At 37.7% G+C, this 19844-nt stretch overlaps 1 protein-coding gene across 1 annotated transcript in view; it reads left to right on the top strand.

Annotated features, from left to right (window-relative positions):
• Window positions 1-19844, top strand: part of CA5B (carbonic anhydrase 5B) — a 37652-nt gene that overhangs the window by 3563 nt on the left and 14245 nt on the right. Inside the window, exons 2-5 of the mRNA XM_044670350.1 lie at window positions 5122-5319; window positions 16767-16885; window positions 18704-18799; window positions 18976-19038. Coding sequence (XP_044526285.1) covers window positions 5122-5319; window positions 16767-16885; window positions 18704-18799; window positions 18976-19038 — 476 coding nt within the window. The remainder of the gene's footprint in view (window positions 1-5121; window positions 5320-16766; window positions 16886-18703; window positions 18800-18975; window positions 19039-19844) is intronic.

Raw genomic sequence — 19844 nt, 5'->3', positions numbered from 1 at the left:
TCAAAAGATCACAGTAAGTTAGATCGATATCTCAAGAAGGATGTATATTTTTCTGCAGTGAATCTAGTCTGGGAACTCTAGGACAGTAAGTTTGACTTTAATTCCTGGCATAATTTAAGATCATAGTTTGTTCTGAACATCTAGAAAAGGAAATGGTAATCAAGAAGAAATCATGCAGACTAAGCTTTTCATCAGGGTTGTCAGATCAAGAAACTCCTAATGAACCAGTTTTATATAAAGTAGATGTAGTCCCTCATGCTATCCGAGTAGACAAGATAGAGAGATGTGGATGAATGTGGAGTAGGTTCAATGGCCAGTTCAAACAGAAGTCATTAATGGGTTGATGTCCCTTTGAAAAGTAGCTTCTAGGAGCAGCTGGGTGACTCAGTGAATAGAGAGTCGGGCCTAGGGACAGGAGGTCTTGAGTTCAAATCCTGCCTCAGACATTTCCTAGCTGTGTGACCCTGGGCAAGTCACTTAACCCCCTCATTGCCTACCCTTACCACTCCTCTGCCTTGGAACCAAAACATAGTATTGATTCGAAGATAGAAGGTACAGGTTTAAAAAAAAAAAGTAGCTTCTAGTAGAGTTGTTGTGAGGAAGATTAGGTAGTTATTAATCAAGTATTAAGGATATACCTAACAGGAAGGCTGGAGCATTCCAAGATGGAATGAAGGGGCAGGAAGAAGTGGCTTGTGCCCTGAGAGAGACTCCATTAGGGGTTGGCACAAACTGTTGTTAGCCCTGGGAGATCTCAGAGTAAAGGACACCCTGCATCCCGATTTCCCTGGGATCCTGTGTGGTGGTGGCATCTAGCAAGGGGATAAGAACAACAGAGTGACACTGAAGAAAGAGAAGAAGTTTGGGATCTGGTGGATAGCATCTCAAGCACACCCTCTCTACTTTGGATACCTTGACTTTTGACATCCAGAGATCATCAGTGGATTACTGTGAGAAACCCCAAAGCCACCCTCAGCCCTTAGCTGTGCTGCTCAAACCTGGCAGGAACCAGGTTTGATGCAGGCTCCCAGTGATTCCATTACTGCTCCTTTGGCCCTGTCTGCTTAAATCACTAAGATTAGAGTAGAGAAGTCCTCCTCTTGCCCTGTGGTTTTGCCTTTTAGGTTTAAAGTATAGAAATCCCTTTCCCACCTTTTAGTTAAACATAATTAAACCTGTTAAACCCTTTTACCTTGCCTGCTTGTTTCTAGACCCTGGCCTAGGGAAAGGTGGGTGACAGTTAAGACCAACTGCCATTCCTGTGTTAATCCAGTGAACTGTGGTCTTCCCATCCTGGTCCAGTCTCTCCTACAACCCAGTGTGTGTACCCACAACTATTTAGATTTATTGTAACATCCCTGGTGCCCTTCATTACCTATTTTCACAGAGTGACTCAAGGATCAATAGTTATGTTATTGCTATTGAACATATTTATCTTGCAAAAAGGTGCATAGGTAGCATGCCTATCAGATTTGAGATGATAACTAACTCTGGAGGTATAACTTTTGAGTTTGCAGAAAGCTTGGTAAGAGATTTAACTAAGCAAATTATCCTGAGGACAATTAAAGTTGAAATTGGAAACAAGAAAATTAATGAATGAAAATGGTTTAAAAAAAACACCTAAAGATTATTATAAAAAATATTTTCCCATCAATGCCAGTAAAGCCACTACTTTTGTTCTCTAACACAGAGAATTTGTTTGAGGAGTAAATGTGCTATATGTCTACAAGAGTTGGCTGGAGCCTGTTTCCGAAGGGCTTCAGGTGCTAAACTGAAGAGTTCATTTTAGCTTAGAGGTCATTGAGAGCCATAGAAGCTTTTTCATCAGGACAGTGATATGTTAAGATTTGTTTTTAAGAATATTATTTTGTCAGCTGTCTAGAAGATGGATTGGAGAAGAAAAAGGCTAGAAGTTGGGGGTATAATTAGGAGGCTATCGAAACAATCCAAGCAAGAGATAATGAAACCTGGATTAGGCCAAGTAGAGAAAAGGTGATGTATACAATTGATGTCAGGGTAAAATCAATAAGAATTAACAACTGGTAAGATATGAAAGATGAGGAGAGAGAAGAGTCCAAGGTTTCAGACATAATTTACTAGGAGGCTGGTGGTGCCCTCAGCAGAAATACAAAAGTACATATAACCGTGTTGTGGGGTGTGTGTGTGTGTGTGTGTGTGTGTGTGTGTGTGTGTGTGGTGTATGTGTTTTGGAAGGTGCAGAGTACAAGGAATATAATAAAGTACATTTTGGACATATTGAGTTTGAGATGTCTGTGGAACATATGGTTAGAGAAATGGAGCAGGACTGGAGCTAAGGAGAAAGATGAAGTTTGCATTAGACTTGGGAGTTGTCTATATTGGAATATTAGCTGAATCTATGGGAGCTGATGAGATCCCTGAAAGAGGATGTAGAAAGAGATTAGAAGGCAACCCAAGAGAGTCCCACAATTAGAAGGAAGTACATACAAGGCACTACAAGAAGAAAGAGTCAGACAGATAGCAAGAGAATCAAGAGAGAGGGAGCACCTAACATGGAATCCATCTCTCATGCGTTATGTTAAAATCATATCAGAATCTCCAAAGAAATATAACAAGAAAAGTCATATTGACCTTCTGGTTGTTAATAGCAAATGAGGTATAAAACAGGAACATGTGTACTTGCAAAGTGTTGGGGCTGACATGAAGGGTGTCCAGTGCAGAATTTAAATAAAAAAGGAATCCCCTATAAAGAGGGAGGCCCTCTAGATGCATACCCTTGTTTATGGACAATATTATGCTGATTGCATCAAGCCCCAAGCACTTTTCAGAACCTCCTAATCATTTCTTGATTCTTAATCATTTAAAATAGTTCGACCTGACTGGAGACATAGGAAAAACCCATTGAATGAAAAAATGTTACAATATGCAATTGGATGTACAACCCACAGTTGGGGTACATTCATACATATAAAAAGGTAGCTGTGGCTCAGTAGTTAAGAGCAATAGTCCTGGAGTCAGGAAGGCCCGAGTTCAAATCCAGCCTCAAATATTTCCTGACTGTGCAATCTTGCCCAAGTCAATTAACCTCTATGTGCCTGGAGGTAGCCAGGCGGCTCAGTGGATTGGGTGCTAGGCCTGGAGCCAGGAAGATCCCGAGTTCCAATCTGGTCTCATATACTTCCTAGCTGTGTGACACTGGACAAATCACTTCGCCTCCGATTGCCTGACAGGAGGACCCACTGGGGAAGGAAATGGCAAGCCACCCCAGTATCCTTTGCAAGAAAACTCCATGGGCCCCGGGATTCCAGAGTTAGGCCCAGCTGAACCACGACATGCATATATACGTCTATGAAAAATATTGCCATGGGACAACTAGTTGGGCCCACGATTCCATGGGAAGAGAGCAGGCGGACCACCATCTCCTCTTGGGCTGTGAAGGGGAGGACCAGGATGCTGATGCCAAGATGGAAGAATAGTGGTGCTCCCCAGCCCCGCTTCTAGCGTCACTGAGGGGGAGAGTGATTGAGGCCGCTGTCCTCCTTCAACGACCCCCGACAGTCTGGTGAGCCCGAGCGCCCACAGGGCGGCCACCCCTCCCAGGCTACCGTCCTGCTTCCCACCCAGCACTCATAGTCGTCATCATTCCCAGAAGGGAAGCAGCTTCTGCAGAGATCCGTCATGGCCACCAACTGCCAGTCCGTTGCTACACACGCAGCCGGCAAGCCAGCCTCGCTGGAGGGAAAGACGGGAGGCGGCAATGTGCCAGACAAGTCAAGCAACCGCTACTACCGCCGTCTTGTGTTCAGACCCCTTGGGAGGGCAATAGGAAAGCTTCCAGCCCGGGCTCCAGAGCCATCTACCTGGGCAGCAGCCCTCGCGGAGGTGCTCCTGCTGGTGCGGCAGCCGCCGTTCCTGAAGATGGAGAGGAAAGGGTTCTTGCTCCTCCAGGCCTCGGCACTGCCAAATGGGGCCGCATCAGAAACCGGATTTTATTAGGAAAAGATATTAAGCATTACCTTTGCTTTGCTACTGCACCCTAAGGACCATGTGGCCTTTCCATCTGACTTACAGCTGAAACCTTCCCTATGTGTTGTTTTCCCGGCTTGAAGGTCATCCATTCTTAAGTGCCTACTTTACGCCAAGAACCTCACTAACTCAGCTTCATAAATATGATCTCATTCCATCCTAACAATCGTTCTGTGGGCTCGGTGCTGTAATTATCCCCACTTTACAGCGGAGAAAACTGAGACTAGAAGAGATTAAGGGACTCTGGATCGCATAGCTAATTTTTGTCTGAGGATGGATTTGAACTCAGCTCTTCCTGACCCCAGGCTAGGTACTCAATCCATTGCACTACCTAACTGCCTTGCCCTTAATGGCAAATGTGAACTTCTTGAAAGCAAGGACTGTCACCCTTTTCTATTTTTATCTACCTCTTAGCATAGTGCTTTACACATAGTAACCACTTAATACTTTTTCTTAATTTATTAATATGTCTTTATTGTGTTTAGCATTATATACAGTTATATATTATTACATACCACATATTTAAATATGTACATATTTATATATTTCATATTATACTTATTATAAATTTATTAATAAATTCATTCCAGAGCCAGTGTTCTTTCCCTTGAAACATGCTGCTTCTTCATGTTTGGCTATATGTGATAAATTCTGCATTCCTTCTCATATGAGATAAGCATTTTAGAATGTGTTACCTATGCCTTTGCCTACTCTCGCCTACTTGTTGAAAATGACAAAACTTAGTTCTACTTTTAGATTCCAAAATATTCTTTTAAATAATCAGTTGCTATTAAATAACCAAGTGCTCCAGAACTCCTTTAAAAATTTTTTAATATTAAAACTGCATTTTAAGGTAACTTGATCATATAGAAAAGTATCATTAGGAGTAAAGTTTTTTCTTTTAGCTAAAAGTAAAATTAGTCAGTTATCATTCTTATAAGTCTTAGCAGAGTATAGAGTTCTTTTTCTTTTTCAAAACTTTTATTGAAAAAACTTTTTGTCCGCTGAGTCTTAAAATACTTGGACAAGCTTTCTTTGACTGGAGTCACTTTATCTATGAAAACAGATAGTTAATAGAATGTCTTAATAGAGCCTACATCTATATTTTTCTCCTAGTACATCCACTCTGGCAAAGCCTGGACGTGGTACCCGGAGGGGATCGACAATCACCAATCAACATCAGATGGAGAGATAGCATTTATGATCCTTGCCTGAAACCCTTAAAAATTTGTTATGATCCAAGTACCTGTCTTCATATCTGGAATAATGGATATTCTTTCCTAGTAGAATTTGAGGATTCTACAGATAAATCCGGTAAGAGAATAAGATTTAATGCTTCTAATCTGAGCCAAAAAATATTTATTTATACTCAATACTTATATTCCTAACTTTTTGCCTTCTTTTGTATTATAAAATTGTGCCTGAATAATCTGATTTGTTTGAATTTTAGAAAAATATCTCCTTTTGGGTATCATGTAGTAAATTTTATCCTTTTAATAATATATGTGGTCTATAACCCAGTGGAATTGCTTGTCAGCTCTGGAAGTAGAGAGGGAAGAAGGAAAGGAGAGAATATAAATCATGTAACTATGGAAAAATACTTAAAAATAAAAAATAAAATGAGCTGGAGAAAAAAGTAATAAATGTAGTTTTTTCAATTGGTAAAGGCATCTTTGGCTATGTGTGTGTGTGTGTGTGTGTCTGTGCATGTATATATATTTTTGTTTGTTTTGAATACTTGCTTTAAAGCAGTTTATGACTGTTTTGTTTTCCCTGCTGTTTTTGTTAGTAAATGAACATTTTACTCTGTATACTGTGTTGGGTTTAAAATCATTTTACATTAAATATTAACTTTTTAAAATGTTTAATCAGTATCAACTGATAAGAATTAAGTGCATTTGCAATAGGACAAAAACATCTATATGTGAATGGTGTTATGTTTCTTAATAACTACTTGGAAGTAGTTACATACTGGGAAATTAGGTTCTTGTCATTTGTTGGCAGTGTTAGACAAATATAATTATCTGTTTTAAAAAAGAAATTAAAATTCCTGAAAGTTTCTTAAGATACGCAACAGTTTATAATTGTTCTCTTCCTTGCAACCAGACAGGATATGAATCTAATTATAAGATGCTTTTACACTTAGACCAAAAAGCTTTGTAATTCTTGAATTTAGATCATAACTGAATTCTAAATAGGTTTCTTGTTTCCTACTCGTGACCGAATTCAATTCAAGTAAACAATTTTAATTAGTGTGAAGCAAGCATGTGGAAAAAAATGATCAAAAGGAAATGGCATTCTCATTAATGAACAGGGAAAAATGATTTAATGAATTTTTTTAATCCCCAAAAGTGAATGAAGCAACAATGAAGACTTTGTACTGACTTTAAAACTCTTGACTTTATGTTCCCTCTATATGTTCTTAATACTACCCTGGAACTCTGAATTTGAGCCTTGATCTATACTTCTGAGTCCAGACCTAAAAGGGACCCTTAATACACTAAAGATTTCTTAAATTTCTCATCTATTTTATACATTTATCTGCTTAATAAAGTATAGGCAGCTATTTTAAACCACTTATATCTGCATATCTCTCTTAAAACACTGCCTTCCCACTTTTTATTATCTTGTTTAATTGCCTAGAAATCTAAAAACCTTACTCCAGCTCATTCTCTTGATTCTTCAATATTGGCTGAAACCATTGACCTGAATTGCTGTAATGACCTTTTCTAACTCCCAAACTACCTTTAGAGAAATGAACCAGATTTTTCTGCCTCGAATGACCAATTTATGTTTATGTCCATCCTGAAACTAACCATCATTCTCACCTAATTTAAACTCACAACATTATTTTGCCATCTCTTTTCTCATACCCTTCCTTGATTCTACAAATGTGAAAATATCTTTTTTTTTTTTTAACCCTTACCTTCTGTCTTAGGACCTCCCATGTCCAATTTGGCTCTCTATCCACTGAATCATCTAGCTGCCCTCAAATGTGAACATATCTTTAACACTTCTCATTTTTAACCTCAACATATTTTCTGCCTGAGCAGAATAAATCCTTCTTAACCTTGCTTATTAAAATTAACTCAAAGCGAATTAAATAATTTTACCTGTTATATTTTTAGTCATTGGATTGATCAATAGTTTGCAAGATTAAATTAGGAATCACTTTCTAACTGGGATGATCAGGGAAGATTTTTCAAGGAGGTCATATCTTAACTAGATCTTTAAAGTCTTTAAAATAAATAACATTATTTATAGCCTTGTTATTTTGTTACCCTCTTTTCCAAATGTATCCTTACACTGTCCCTTACCCAGAAAGCCATCTCTTGTAAGTAAAAAAAAAAAGGAAAAAAACAGTTCAGCAAAACTATTCAACATATGCAGTATTTCATACTTGCTTGTCCATCACCTCTACAAAGAAGAAAGAAAAGTGAATTTCCTCATCTGGAAAATGTTTTGTTTTTTAACAGGTAGGAATATGGATAGATGATTCCATTACAGAAATAGGACAACCAAGGGAAAGATTTAGAAAGTGGGAAGAGATCTGAGGGGTGAATCTTGGTGACCCATGCTCTACAGGCCAGGAAAGGGAGAAAGAACAAGCAATGAGCAGTCATATTCTTAATGAGAGATTATCTGAACAAATAGGAACAAAAATTAACACAGATATGGGGTAATACCCAGTAGTATTCTTCTTGGAACAGACTGCAGAGTGTGTAAAGGAGGAGAGTATTGTGAAATTAAGGCCAAAAGGTAGATTACAGCCAGATCCTGGGAAGTCTTTAAGCCAGAATGAGGAGTTTGTATTTTATCTTGAAGACAATGAGGAGACCCTGATGAAAGCACTGTAAATGCTTAAACCTGGAAGATTATTTTGGTAGCAGTGTGAAGATTGGATTGGAGAGGAGACAGATTATAGTCAGAATGACCAGTTAAGAGACAATTATAATAATCAAACAAGAGATAATAAGGGATTGTACTCATTGGGAAAGAAAAGGAGGGATGGGCGAAAAATATATGGCCAAAGTTTAAGTGATAAGAATGGACAACTTTTTTTTTTGATGTAGGGACGTGGTTAGGGTGAGGGAAAAGCCAAAGATAATCATGAGGTTTCACGCTTGGGGACAAAAGAAGATAGTAATGCAGTTAACAGATACAGGATATTATAAGATCTGTTTTGGACATGTTGAGTTTAAGAAATCAATAGGATGGGGGCAGCTAGATAGCTCTGGGGGTGCTAAGTGACTCCGTGGACTGACAGCCAGGACTGGAGATGGGAACTCCTGGCTTCATCTTTGGCCTCAGACACTAAATAGTTGTGAGACCCCAAGCAAGTCATTTATTCCCCACACCCCACCCCCTTAGTGCTCTTCTGCTTAAAAAAAAAAGTCAGTAGGATATCCAGGACAAGTTATTTATCCAATAGTCATTTGGAAATGCAAGTCTGGTGTTGAAGGGAGAAAGTGGGGCTGTTTAAGTATGTGTATATATTTGTATATATGATATATGTGTGTATGCCATCTACAGAGAGATCATTGAGATCATAAGAATAGACGCAGCCACCAAGGGAAAGATTGTAGAAAGAGGGAGGAGATCTGTGCACTGACCCTTAGAACTGTCACTTGGCTTGTAGGCATGCTTCTTGTTGGGGACTGGGTGAAAGAACATGTCAGAGGTGGGGAGAGAGAGACTTCCAAACCCATCCTCCTGAATAGGGTTAGGAACTATTCCCTCTCAAGGGCTGGGTTCTTCTGTAGCTAGGTCTGTTCCCCATTTCCAAGGGTCACACTCTGTCTCTTATCTTGTTTGCCTCCTTAGAAAGTGCCTCTTGATTTTTAAGGGGCAGTCAGGGACATGGGGCCAATTTTTATCCAGTCAATGATTGGCTATTCTCTAACTTTTCACACCTCATAAAGGAATAACAAAATGTGAGCCTCTTAAAAATACTTTAAAACTTTAATAACCCCTTGTTTCTATTGTTGGTCCCTTTACTTTCTATTACTATATCATTAAGAAGGAGAGAAATCAAAGAGATTTCATATATTTTCAAACTCAATTATACTATGATGGATTTGGTTTAATGGAATAGACATATTTTTCTAGCTGAAAGATTTAAATTGTATATGTTGAATTGTTCTTTAAAATATGGCATTGTAATTTAAAGCAGTTTGTAGATTCTTAATGAAAACTTTTGTTCCTGAGATAAAATGGTCATTGTTTAAGAGGCATTTAGGTGGTACAATGGAGTTAGAGCACTATGGAGTCTGAAATATCTGAGTTCAAATCCATCCTCAGATATTTACTAGCCCCGTGACTCTGGGCAGGTCACTTAACTGCTCTGCCTCAGTTTCCTTATCTTTAAAATAGGGGTAAAATAGCACCTATCTCCTAGGTTGTTGTGAAGATAAAGTCAGATAAAGTGGTTTACAAAGCTTAAATCGATGTATCTATATCTATTTATATTGGGTATTATTATCGGTTTATTATTGTCTTTTGCTGTTGAGTCATCCTCCATATTAGAGGAAGTTGTCAAAATCATATTTAAAGGTCTATCTATCTGATATTATTTATCCAACTTAAAAGAAATTCATTCTTTTTGCTTTAACAATTATTTCCTTATTTAATTTTCAATCTTTAAAGAACTAATTTCTTTCTCTTCCATATTTCAGTGTCTACCCTGTGTTTCTTGTTTTATTTTCCCATCCTTTTCTCCATGCTCTTGTAAAAGAAAGAAAAATGCTCAGAGAAAAAGGTACATGAATTAAAATTTAGAAACTGAAAAATAAAATTCTCAAGTAAAGAAAAAAGTTGAAAAAAGAAAACAATTCAGAAAAAAGTTCTTTTTTTTTTAAGCAAAAGGAAGTCATAAATACAAATATCTAGAAATAGTAATATAAAAGAACAGAAAGTACTGAAAGTGAATTTCCCCAAATAAGTGGAAGGAAATACATAAGGAAAAGCATTTGGGGGAAGGTATGTGATAATTTTTTACTATGGTCCCCTGTTGAAACATAACGATATATATTTAGTATGTATTTATCTTCTTGGGAATGGAACTTAAGTAGTTGTGTAAGTGGAAGTGAATGACTAGAAATGGAAGTGGGCTAGTCATGGAATAAGAGTAAAGGTTAATAAATGGAAAGCCCAAGGGAGAAAGTAAAAGAATCAGAAAAAGGGACTCCACCTGGAGGAAGATTTGTAGAAAGACATTGGCCACACAGAATGAAAAGGTATGGAGGTGGATTGTAATCTACATCAAGAGGAAAAACTGAAACTCCTGAATTCTGTTATCAAGAAATAAACAAATAATCTGAGTGGGTAAATGATGGCAATTTGGATGTGAGGAAGTATAAAGGGGATATAGGTGATTATAAGGTGGTCGGAGGAGGAAAGAAGGTACGGGAAGGTATGTAGGAGATAAAGGAAATGGGGTATGTAGGAGAGGGCAGCTCAGACAGGTTTATTCCCAGAGGCTTGAGACAGAGAATACAGGGAGGAAATTAGGGCCAGTAAGAAATGTTTAGGTTTTGCCTCCAGGATTTCTCTTGTTAGTTTCTCCAGTCTCTTTAGGGAGGAGTCGAGGGAGCCCCTTCCTGCCAGTCAAACTGATGGCTGGAGGAAGTCTTGAGATAGGTACTTCCTGCCAAGATGGATGCCCCCAGTTCTTTCAAGAAATAAAAAGAAAATGATTCCTCCCTCTTTAGCCCTTGCCTCAGCCTTCTATACAATGACTCACCACAGGGTTTGAATAGGTAACAAGGGGATTTATTAATACCAGGGTCAGTCAGAAGGGCAGAGGGGTTCAGGGTTTTCTAACTGCTGCTAGGGAGAGGGCGAGGGTGGGGGATGAGTCACGGAGAGGTTTAGACAGAGAGAGTCCAGCTCTCCCAGTCAGGAAGATTTGACTGCCTTTTAAGTAAAGTCTTTATCAAATCATTAAAACTAGGGGTAACTTATTTGAGGATACTCTACTTGCCTATAGAAAACTAAACCCACAATGTCTAATCGCCAAGCCCTCCCTTCTACCAGGACCCAAAGGAAATTCAGGGAAGGGGAGGGATGGAGATGGGAGATCAGGGAGAGGTCCAGAGAAATGAGATAGGTCCAAATTTCCCCAAGACAAAATAAGCACAGGACAAGGCCGAAGCAATTAGGCCAAAGCCAACAGGTTAAGCCAAAGCAAAAGCCTCCAGCCACAGCGAGAGCCAGAAGGCAAAAGCCCTGTCAGTTGGAACTTCACCTCTATTTATAGCTTTAAGTTCTAACTGACTTTCTGAAGTCTTCTAATTGACTTCTAATTCTAAGACTTCTAATTGACTTTTTGTGACCGTTAGAAATTACAGAAGCAAAAGGTTTCTGTTAGCCACCTTGCATTACAATTCATAGTTCCATTAAAGCATGTATTGACATATCAGCTGCATATGATTCCTTATTTACAATGGAATTCCTTATTTACACTGACTGTAGGCAGAGGACTTGGGTTCAAATAATGTTTTGGCTGCTAGTCACTTAACTTTCTGAAGTCTCAGTTTCCTAACTGTAAAATGAGGGAGATTATATCAGATGCTCTCTTTGCTTTTCTTTTACCTCTAGATCTTATAATCCTATGATTAATTTTAATTTTGTTATGTATGAGTGTTTGTGTGTATGAGAAAGGCAGAGAGAGAGAGAGAATGAAAATTCATACAAAAGGACAAAAGAGAAAACAACCTGTTTGTTTTCCATGAATAATCTATTATGGGTTAAATTTTGTTCTCAACTTTGTGATATATCACAATTGCTTGGCGTTACTCAAAGTAATATTTGTATATTGTCTTAAGTCCACCAAGAAGTTGATGAAAGGAAGTTTGAATTTTCTTCCATTTTATATTCAGCTGCTAAAAAGTCTTTTAAACCAAATTAGATATTTTTGTACCAAAGAAAAATACAGAATAAACCAATGATAATATATATTAATGTAAGAGTTGATATTATTCATTGTCACTATATTATGGAGAGCAAAAAAATTGGAGCAGTCAATTGAATGGGGAAGCTAGACAACTTTCTAGTTCTTGCTAAAGAGTTGAGTCTTCATATGATACAATGAAATGCCAATATAAAATAGTGTGAATTACTAAACCTTTAGACATATTCAGTGAATAAGAGCACATTTCAAAATCAAACTAAATTTTTTTAAAATTTCTCCCTGCATTGCTATCTTTCCCTAGTACAGACAGGGTTAACTGACTTAGACCCAGAAATAGTATCATTCACAGCTTTAGTCATCATCATTTGTCAATTCAATTCAAAAGCAATTTTTTAAAGTATCTTCACTGTGATAGGTACTAGATTAACTTAAATGAAAAAAAAAAGACTCTGGGAAGCCATCCCTGGTGTCTGGGTGTCCTCTTACAACTCTGAAGCATTTGCCTGCCTCCTTGAGCATCCATTCTATCATGCTCTAGGGACCTTCTCCAGCCTCATAACTCTGCAGCAATTGCTTTGCCCAAGACTGGGTACTCTGTCCCCCACCTTGAGGCAGAACCCCTATAGACAATGATAGCTCACCTAAATTCATTCTTTATGGATTATGACAATATGTCCTCATCCAAGTGATTTTGAATCCCTGCTGCCATTGTTCAAACCCTGTTTTCTATCCCAACCCCCCACAACTGCTCTTTTATTCTCATTGCCTTCAACCCAATGCATCTCTCCCAATGTCCTTTTGTAAAGATACATACTTCTTCCACTGTGCCTTCTAGAATACTAGCTCCAAAAGTAACAAACTAGTTTTCATCTTAAACCTCTTGCTCCTTCCATCTCCTTACATTCACTAAGGATCTGACTTCTTGATGATAACAGCTTCCCTGGCCACTTTTTCTAGCATTGGTTACATTTTCACCTATATCCTCTCCCTAACCAAAACAAAACAAAACAAAACATTGTTCAGGAAATACTTCTTACTCTCTAATGCTGTCTCCAGCCTCACCCTTTGGCACCATTACCTAGTAATTTCTCCTCCTTTAAAATTCAATCCATATTTATCACCCAATCAAGAGTCTATTGGCTGCTGATTTCTAGGACACTTTCCTTATTCAATGATTTCATTTTGTAGCTCAGAGTCTTTATTTCTTCTACAATGCTTGCCCTCATACTAGGGAACTTCAACACACATATTGATACTCACTCAAACATGCTAACCTCCCAGTTCTTCAATGTATCAATTTCCCATAACTTATCTACCCCTCCACCCCATCTCAGCCACACACAGAGATAGTTATATCCTTCATTTTGTCATCACCTAGTGTCTACTTTCATGTTCATTAAATCTGAAATTCCTTTATCTGATCATAATCTGCTATCACTCTACCTTTTCCTCTGCCTTGCATCTCATAACCCTATTTTCCATCCTCAATGTGACCTCTAGTGTGTCCACTTCTCAATTCTTCTCCTAGACATCACCCTACACTTGCTAAACTCTCCTACCTTCCTCATATTTCCTCCTTAGTGAACAGGTTCGTCTCTATAGTATCCTCTTTTCTTGAATCCGTTGTCCTTTATTCTATTGAGGATTTTGTCTAGCCAAGCATGAAGTGGCCCTTCTTGCCAAGGCTACATGTGCAAGTTATTTCATTTAGGACATCTTTTCCAGCTCCTTCTGCCATCCTTACTCTCTCACTTATCTTCAGCCTTTCCCTGTCTCCTGGTTGCTTCTTGAATGCCTGCAAACAAATTTATGTCTACCCCAACTAAAACAAAAATAATTCTCATTTGTTCCTTTCATCTGTCCCCAGTAAATATTATTCTATATCCCACCTTTTTCTTGTAGCAAAACTCCTTGAGAAGGCCATCTACAAAAGGTACCTCTATTTCTCAGTCTCTTTCTTCTTAACTCTGCAGTTTAGCTTCTGACCTCATTGTTTAATTGAAACTACTTTCTTCAAAGTTAATTGCCAAAGCTAAGGGACTTTTTTTATTCCTTCTTATTCCTCCACTTCTTGATCTCTTTGCAGCCTGTAACATTACTGAATAGTCTTTTCTTCTTTTCTGGTTCTCTTCCTGCCCATCTGTCCACTCCTTCTCAGTCTCATTTTTTGGATCTTCACCTAGGTCATAACTATTAACCATAAAGACCCCTGCAAATCTCTGTTCTGAGCCTTTTTCTCCCTCTACACTATTTAGCTTGGTGACTTCATCAACTTCTATGGATTCAAATATTTTTATGCAGATGATCCTCAGAACTATTCTCTTTCCTAAACTTCAGGCTTACATCTTTAATTGCCTGTTGGACACCTCAAACTGGATGTCTCATAGCTTAAACTAAACGTGTCCAAAATGAAATTTTCTTTCTAAACTCTCCCCACTTTTTTTTCCCTATTACTATCAAAGGTACTATGCTCCAAGTTATCTAGGCTGTATTCTAGTCCATGCCATCCTTGACTCCTCACTCTCACCTCTCATATCCAATTAGTTGCCAAACCTGTCATTTCTGCTTTTGTAATATATCTCATAAACACTTCCTTTTCTCTTCTGACCCAGTTACCACCCTGGTGCAGGTCTTCATTATCTCACACCTGGACTACTGTAATAGTTTTTCTGGCTCATCTCTTTCTGTCTCAAGTTTCCTCTCTACTCCAGTCCTTCATAACCTGACCCTACTCCCTTTCCACTCTTCTTATACTCTACCAGGTACTCTGTGATCCAAGCTCTTTGTTGTTCTTTAAACAGCTCCAAATGAAACTCTTTCTCTGTATCTCCACCTCCTGGTTTTCCTGACTTCCTTCAACCCTCAACTGTAATCCCAGCTTCTTCAAGAAACCTTTCCTCATCCTCCTTAATCTTAGTGCCTTTCTTCTAAGATTATCTCCAAATTTTCCTGTATATTTCTTGTTTGTTCTCTACTTAATTATGTTGTGAGGTCTTTTAGAGCAGAGACTATTTTTTGCTTTTCTTTTTATCCCCAGCAGTCAGCACAGGACCTAGCACATAGTAGGCACTAAATAAATGCTTGCTAACTGACTTGACACTAATTCAAATTCACAGTTTAATAGATGTGTCCCTTCTTTCCCCAGCCCCTACAGACACCCCAACTAGCAAATTAGCCATTTCCACTGGAATTTCCCTTCCCTTCCCCAGCTCCAAATATTCCTTTATCTCTGTGCTTTTTTTCTCTTCTTCCTTACACAAAACACAAAAATCCTTTCTCTACTCCCCATTCAACCTGACAGGATGTTCTAGCTCGATTGGAGAGCCATACCTATATAATTCATAATATGTTCCCTTACTTCCCCCCACCAAGCATATGTATGCCTGACTAAAACTTTGTCCTGGGTTCTCCTTTCTTTTTTTTCTACACATTCTTCCTTGATCTCATTTATCTAGTATAATGGGTTAGTACATTTATCTCCTCTTTGCACATGGCTCCTATATCTATATGCCCATCTCTCATCTCTCTCCTAAATTCTAATTCTGTATCTCCCAACTTCCTGCTAGATATTTCTACCTGGATAGCCCCAAATTTGGCACACTTCATCCTTTCAAATCTTCCCTTTTTGCAGACTTCTTGATCTTTGGGGGTACCATCTATACTTCCAGTCACCTAGATTTACAATCTCAGTCATCTTAAACAATTTTTCTTTCCCACCTCCATAACAGATCAATTGCCGTGTGTGGGATCCATATTTCTGGGAGGGGTTCAAGCTGCATCACAGAATTCCATAGTGCCCCCCAGAACTCTAAGAGGTGCTTGATTCTGCCACTATACCATCTCTCCCATCCATCATCTCAACACTGCCAGACACCTTAGCACTTGCTACCTCTCTTCTGGACTATTGTAATGGCCTCCTATTTCATCGTTTTGATTCCATTCTCTTCCTTCACACAGCTGCAAAAATAATCTGCCTAAGGCATAGATCTAACTTCAGTGGGCCCCTATTTCTTCTAGAATAAAGTATTTAGTAATAAATATTTAATATATTTCATAAATATTTTAGAATAAAAAATTTAGTTTGATACTTAAAACCATCTATAATCTGGCTTAAGCTCACCTCTCCAGCTTTATCTCACATTATTCTTTTCCATGTACATTAGCTCCAGGCAAACAAGACTACCTGCTTGTGATGGTTCAAATAAGCTATCTCTATGTCTCCAGCCTTAGCTGTCTCCCTTCTCTGCTTACTTAAGCAGGCACCTTATAGCTTTTGTCATGAAGCTTTCTCTAATTCTTCTCTCATCACCTCCCTGCCCCAGTTATTAGCAGAGATGTTCCTCAAACTCTTTCTTTGTTTCATCTTCTTCTCCTTTTCCTTCTCCTTCTTTTTAACCTTCACCTTCTGTCTTAGTATGAATTCCAATACTGAAGAGCAATAATTACTAGGCAATTGGAGTTAAGTGTCTTGCTAGGGTCACACAACTAGGAAGTATCTGAGGCCAGATTTAAACCAAGGTCCTCTTGACTTCAGGCCTGGTATTTTATCTACTATGCAACCTAGCTGCCCTTCTTTGATCTTTTCTTTGCCTCTTTCTCCTTAATCTGTATTAAAATCTCCTGTATTTATGTTAAATTGCCTCATAAATTGTTTGACAACAGGACCTAGTTTTATCTTTGAATCACCAAAGTCAAATTCAGTGCCTTGCACATAGTAGGTACTTAATAACATTTGCTGAATTTAAAGACTTTTCGGTCAAATAGGCCTATGTTGATGTTATATCTTAGCTGTATTTCCCTGAATGGATGGCTGACAAAATTTCTGAATTGTTTCTATATATTATTTCAGTGATTAGGGGAGGACCTTTGGAAAACAATTATCGGTTAAAGCAGTTCCATTTTCACTGGGGAGCAATAAATGACTGGGGTTCAGAACATACTGTTGACAGTAAATGTTATCCAGCTGAGGTATGTACTTTGTTACAATGATACTTTAAAACAAACTACAAATAGTTTTGATGTTCTTAATTCTAATTGATAAATAGGAGATGCTATGACCTAACTTCTCCATGGATACATTAACTCATCTGAATCTTAGAAATGTAAAAATTTGGAGCAGTTAGGTGGCTCAGTACATAGAGTCAGGCCTGGAGTTGGGAAGACTGGATTCAGATCTGGCCTCAAGACACTTCCTAGTTTCATGACTTTAACCCCAACTGCCTAGTCTTTACTGCTCTTCTGCTTTAGAATCGATACTATAAGACAGAAGGGAAGATTTTATTTTTAAAATGTAAAAACTTAACAGACTATAAAAATTGAAGATTATTGAAATATTAAGTGTTGGTGCTGGTCACAATATTAGTTATGATTTGTGGTTGTTGTTGAATCATTTTCTGTAATGTCCAACTCTTCATGACTGCATTTGGGGTTTTCTTGCGAAAGATACTGGGATAATTTGCCATTTCCTTCTCCAGATCATTTTACAGATGAGGAAACTGAGGCAAGCAGAGTTAAATGGCTTCCTCAGAGTCTCATAGCTAGTATGTGTCTGAGGCCAGATTTGAACACAGGAAGATGAGTTGGGCACTCTCTCCACTATACCACTTCATTCATTGCCCATAGTTACAATAAAGCAATTATTATTTTAAAAAATTTAATGTTTTCAAGTTCTCTAATGAAGGTTACCTTTTTAAAAAACCTTTACCTTCCATTTTAGAATCAATACTGTGTATTGGTTCCCAGGCAAAAGAGCGTAGAGAACTAGGCAATGGGGGTTAAGTGATTTGCCCAGGGTCCCACAGCTAGGAAGTATCTGAATCCAGATTTGCTCCCATTGGACTGCTGAGCAGAGGGGTGAGGGATGTAAAAAAATCAGGTGTGGTGGAAAGGGGGAGGGGAATAGCTCTGACCAAGTCCCTCTGTCTTTCTAGTAACCAACTCAGGGGAAACTGTGTACCTTCTTTGGCACTCTTTGTGTGCCATCTTTGTCACTTATGCCATAAGTTTGCCATCACTGTTCTAGGATATTTAACATTTTAAAAAAGAAATGAGGCTAAAGAAGTAGATGTGAAACAAGTATACAAGCCATCTTATAAAAGAGATAGAGGAGGTCCTTGCCACTTAAAGGGATCTTTTAAAAATCTCTGCAAAGAGAAGTTACTGTTTCTTTCTCAGGTCCCTTCCTTTCCCTGATCACTATGACTTCAGAGCACTTCTTGGATTGCAGAGAAGGGTAATGGGAATAGACCAGACAAGAGCTGTACAGCCCTGCTTAAATAAAGCTCTCTTTATTCTCTTTCCCAGCTTCCATACTGCCACAATACTATCATGAAAATCATAAGGAGAGAATCTTATAGATCATGTAATTTACTATGGTTTTCTCATTTTTACATGGGGAACATAAGGCCCAGAAAAGGTAAAAGTGTCCAAGATCACTTACACAGCCAAGTAAATACATGAGCTAGAATTGGAATATAAGACCCTTGGTAAAGTGCTACTTTAAGTACTTAACAGATATTTGTTGCTTGATTAGAAAGGTAGCCTTAAAAGGCTATGCTTAGTAATTTTTATTTTATTCTCTAGTTCATGAATCCACTACAGGTTTTTGAATAGGAGATGGCATTAACTGGCCTGTGCATTAGGAAGATTAAATAATTTTTTTGTAAGGGTATCTAGAAAAAGAAACTGTTCAAACCCCATAGGCTAAATAGGATCATTACATTCTTTTTCTCTGTCTTATTTTTACCCAATTTTCTTGTACTAAATCCTTCCTCCATTATATTTCAGCTACATTTAGTACACTGGAATGCAGTCAAATATAAAAGTTTTGAAGATGCCGCAATGGAGGAAAATGGATTGGCTGTAATAGGAGTATTTTTGAAGGTAAAGCCTTAATTCATCTGAAGTTACTTGTTTACTACTGAATATAATTATTATTTACATGATATAAATTATATATTTAAATTATTATATATTATTTATTTTTCAAAATTATTATTTAAAGGATAGTTTAGATTTTTTTGCCATAATTTTAATTGTTTAAATTTATCATTCTTTAGCTAGGTGTACATCATAAAGAACTACAGAAATTAGTAGATGCTTTGCCAGCCATCAAACATAAGGTAATGTTTTTAGTTTTAAGACTATTGAATTAATAAATGTTTTAGTGTTGGTCCCAATGTATAATAGGCACTTTTTATTTTTAAAAAAAATTAATGTTTTAGAGTTCTCTAATGAAAGTTGCTTTTGAAGATCAAAATATAATTTTATAATGTTTAAGGATTTAAACATTTTTCTTGATACATTTGGACATGAGTCACTTTCCAACAACCCACTCATACTGGTGGTTGTCATTGTTCAGATGTTCGGTTGTGTCCAACTCTTTAGTAATTTGTCATTTCCTTCTCTAGTATTCATAATGGTAAGTTCTCATAAAAAAAAGTTAAACAAAACTGTCTAACAGAGTATCACACAGTCATATTCCTTGAGAGAAGGGAATGTTTTCATTAGTTTTTGTCATAGGATACACAACTCTTTTAACTACAGTTTCTTCACTCTATATCAGATTATGCCATACACATGAATTATAATTAAAGCAAACACAGATACCTAGGCTTGAGTCTAATCGTGTCAATCTTTAGACCCTTAGCTATGATTTACCACAGTCTAAATCTTTCTCTCCTATGAACTCTAATAGAGAATTCATTTTTGATCCAGAATCATTTTGTCTGGCTTTCTAAAAAGTCTTTAATTTTTTTTTATCTCTGAATTGAGATTATTCCCTTGGCTACCTGACATGTGGTTCATTTTTTCTTCTAAACTGAATTCTTTTAAACACACATACACATATATAAGAGCACACACACACACATGCATACTCAAATTGTCTTTTCTTCTTCCAGCTTAGACACTTATATTATCTTTGTCC

The sequence above is a fragment of the Gracilinanus agilis genome, chromosome 3, assembly GCF_016433145.1.
Source record: "Gracilinanus agilis isolate LMUSP501 chromosome 3, AgileGrace, whole genome shotgun sequence".
In the NCBI taxonomy this organism is placed as follows: Eukaryota; Metazoa; Chordata; class Mammalia; order Didelphimorphia; family Didelphidae; genus Gracilinanus; species Gracilinanus agilis.
This window is presented reverse-complemented; position numbering and strand designations above follow the sequence as displayed.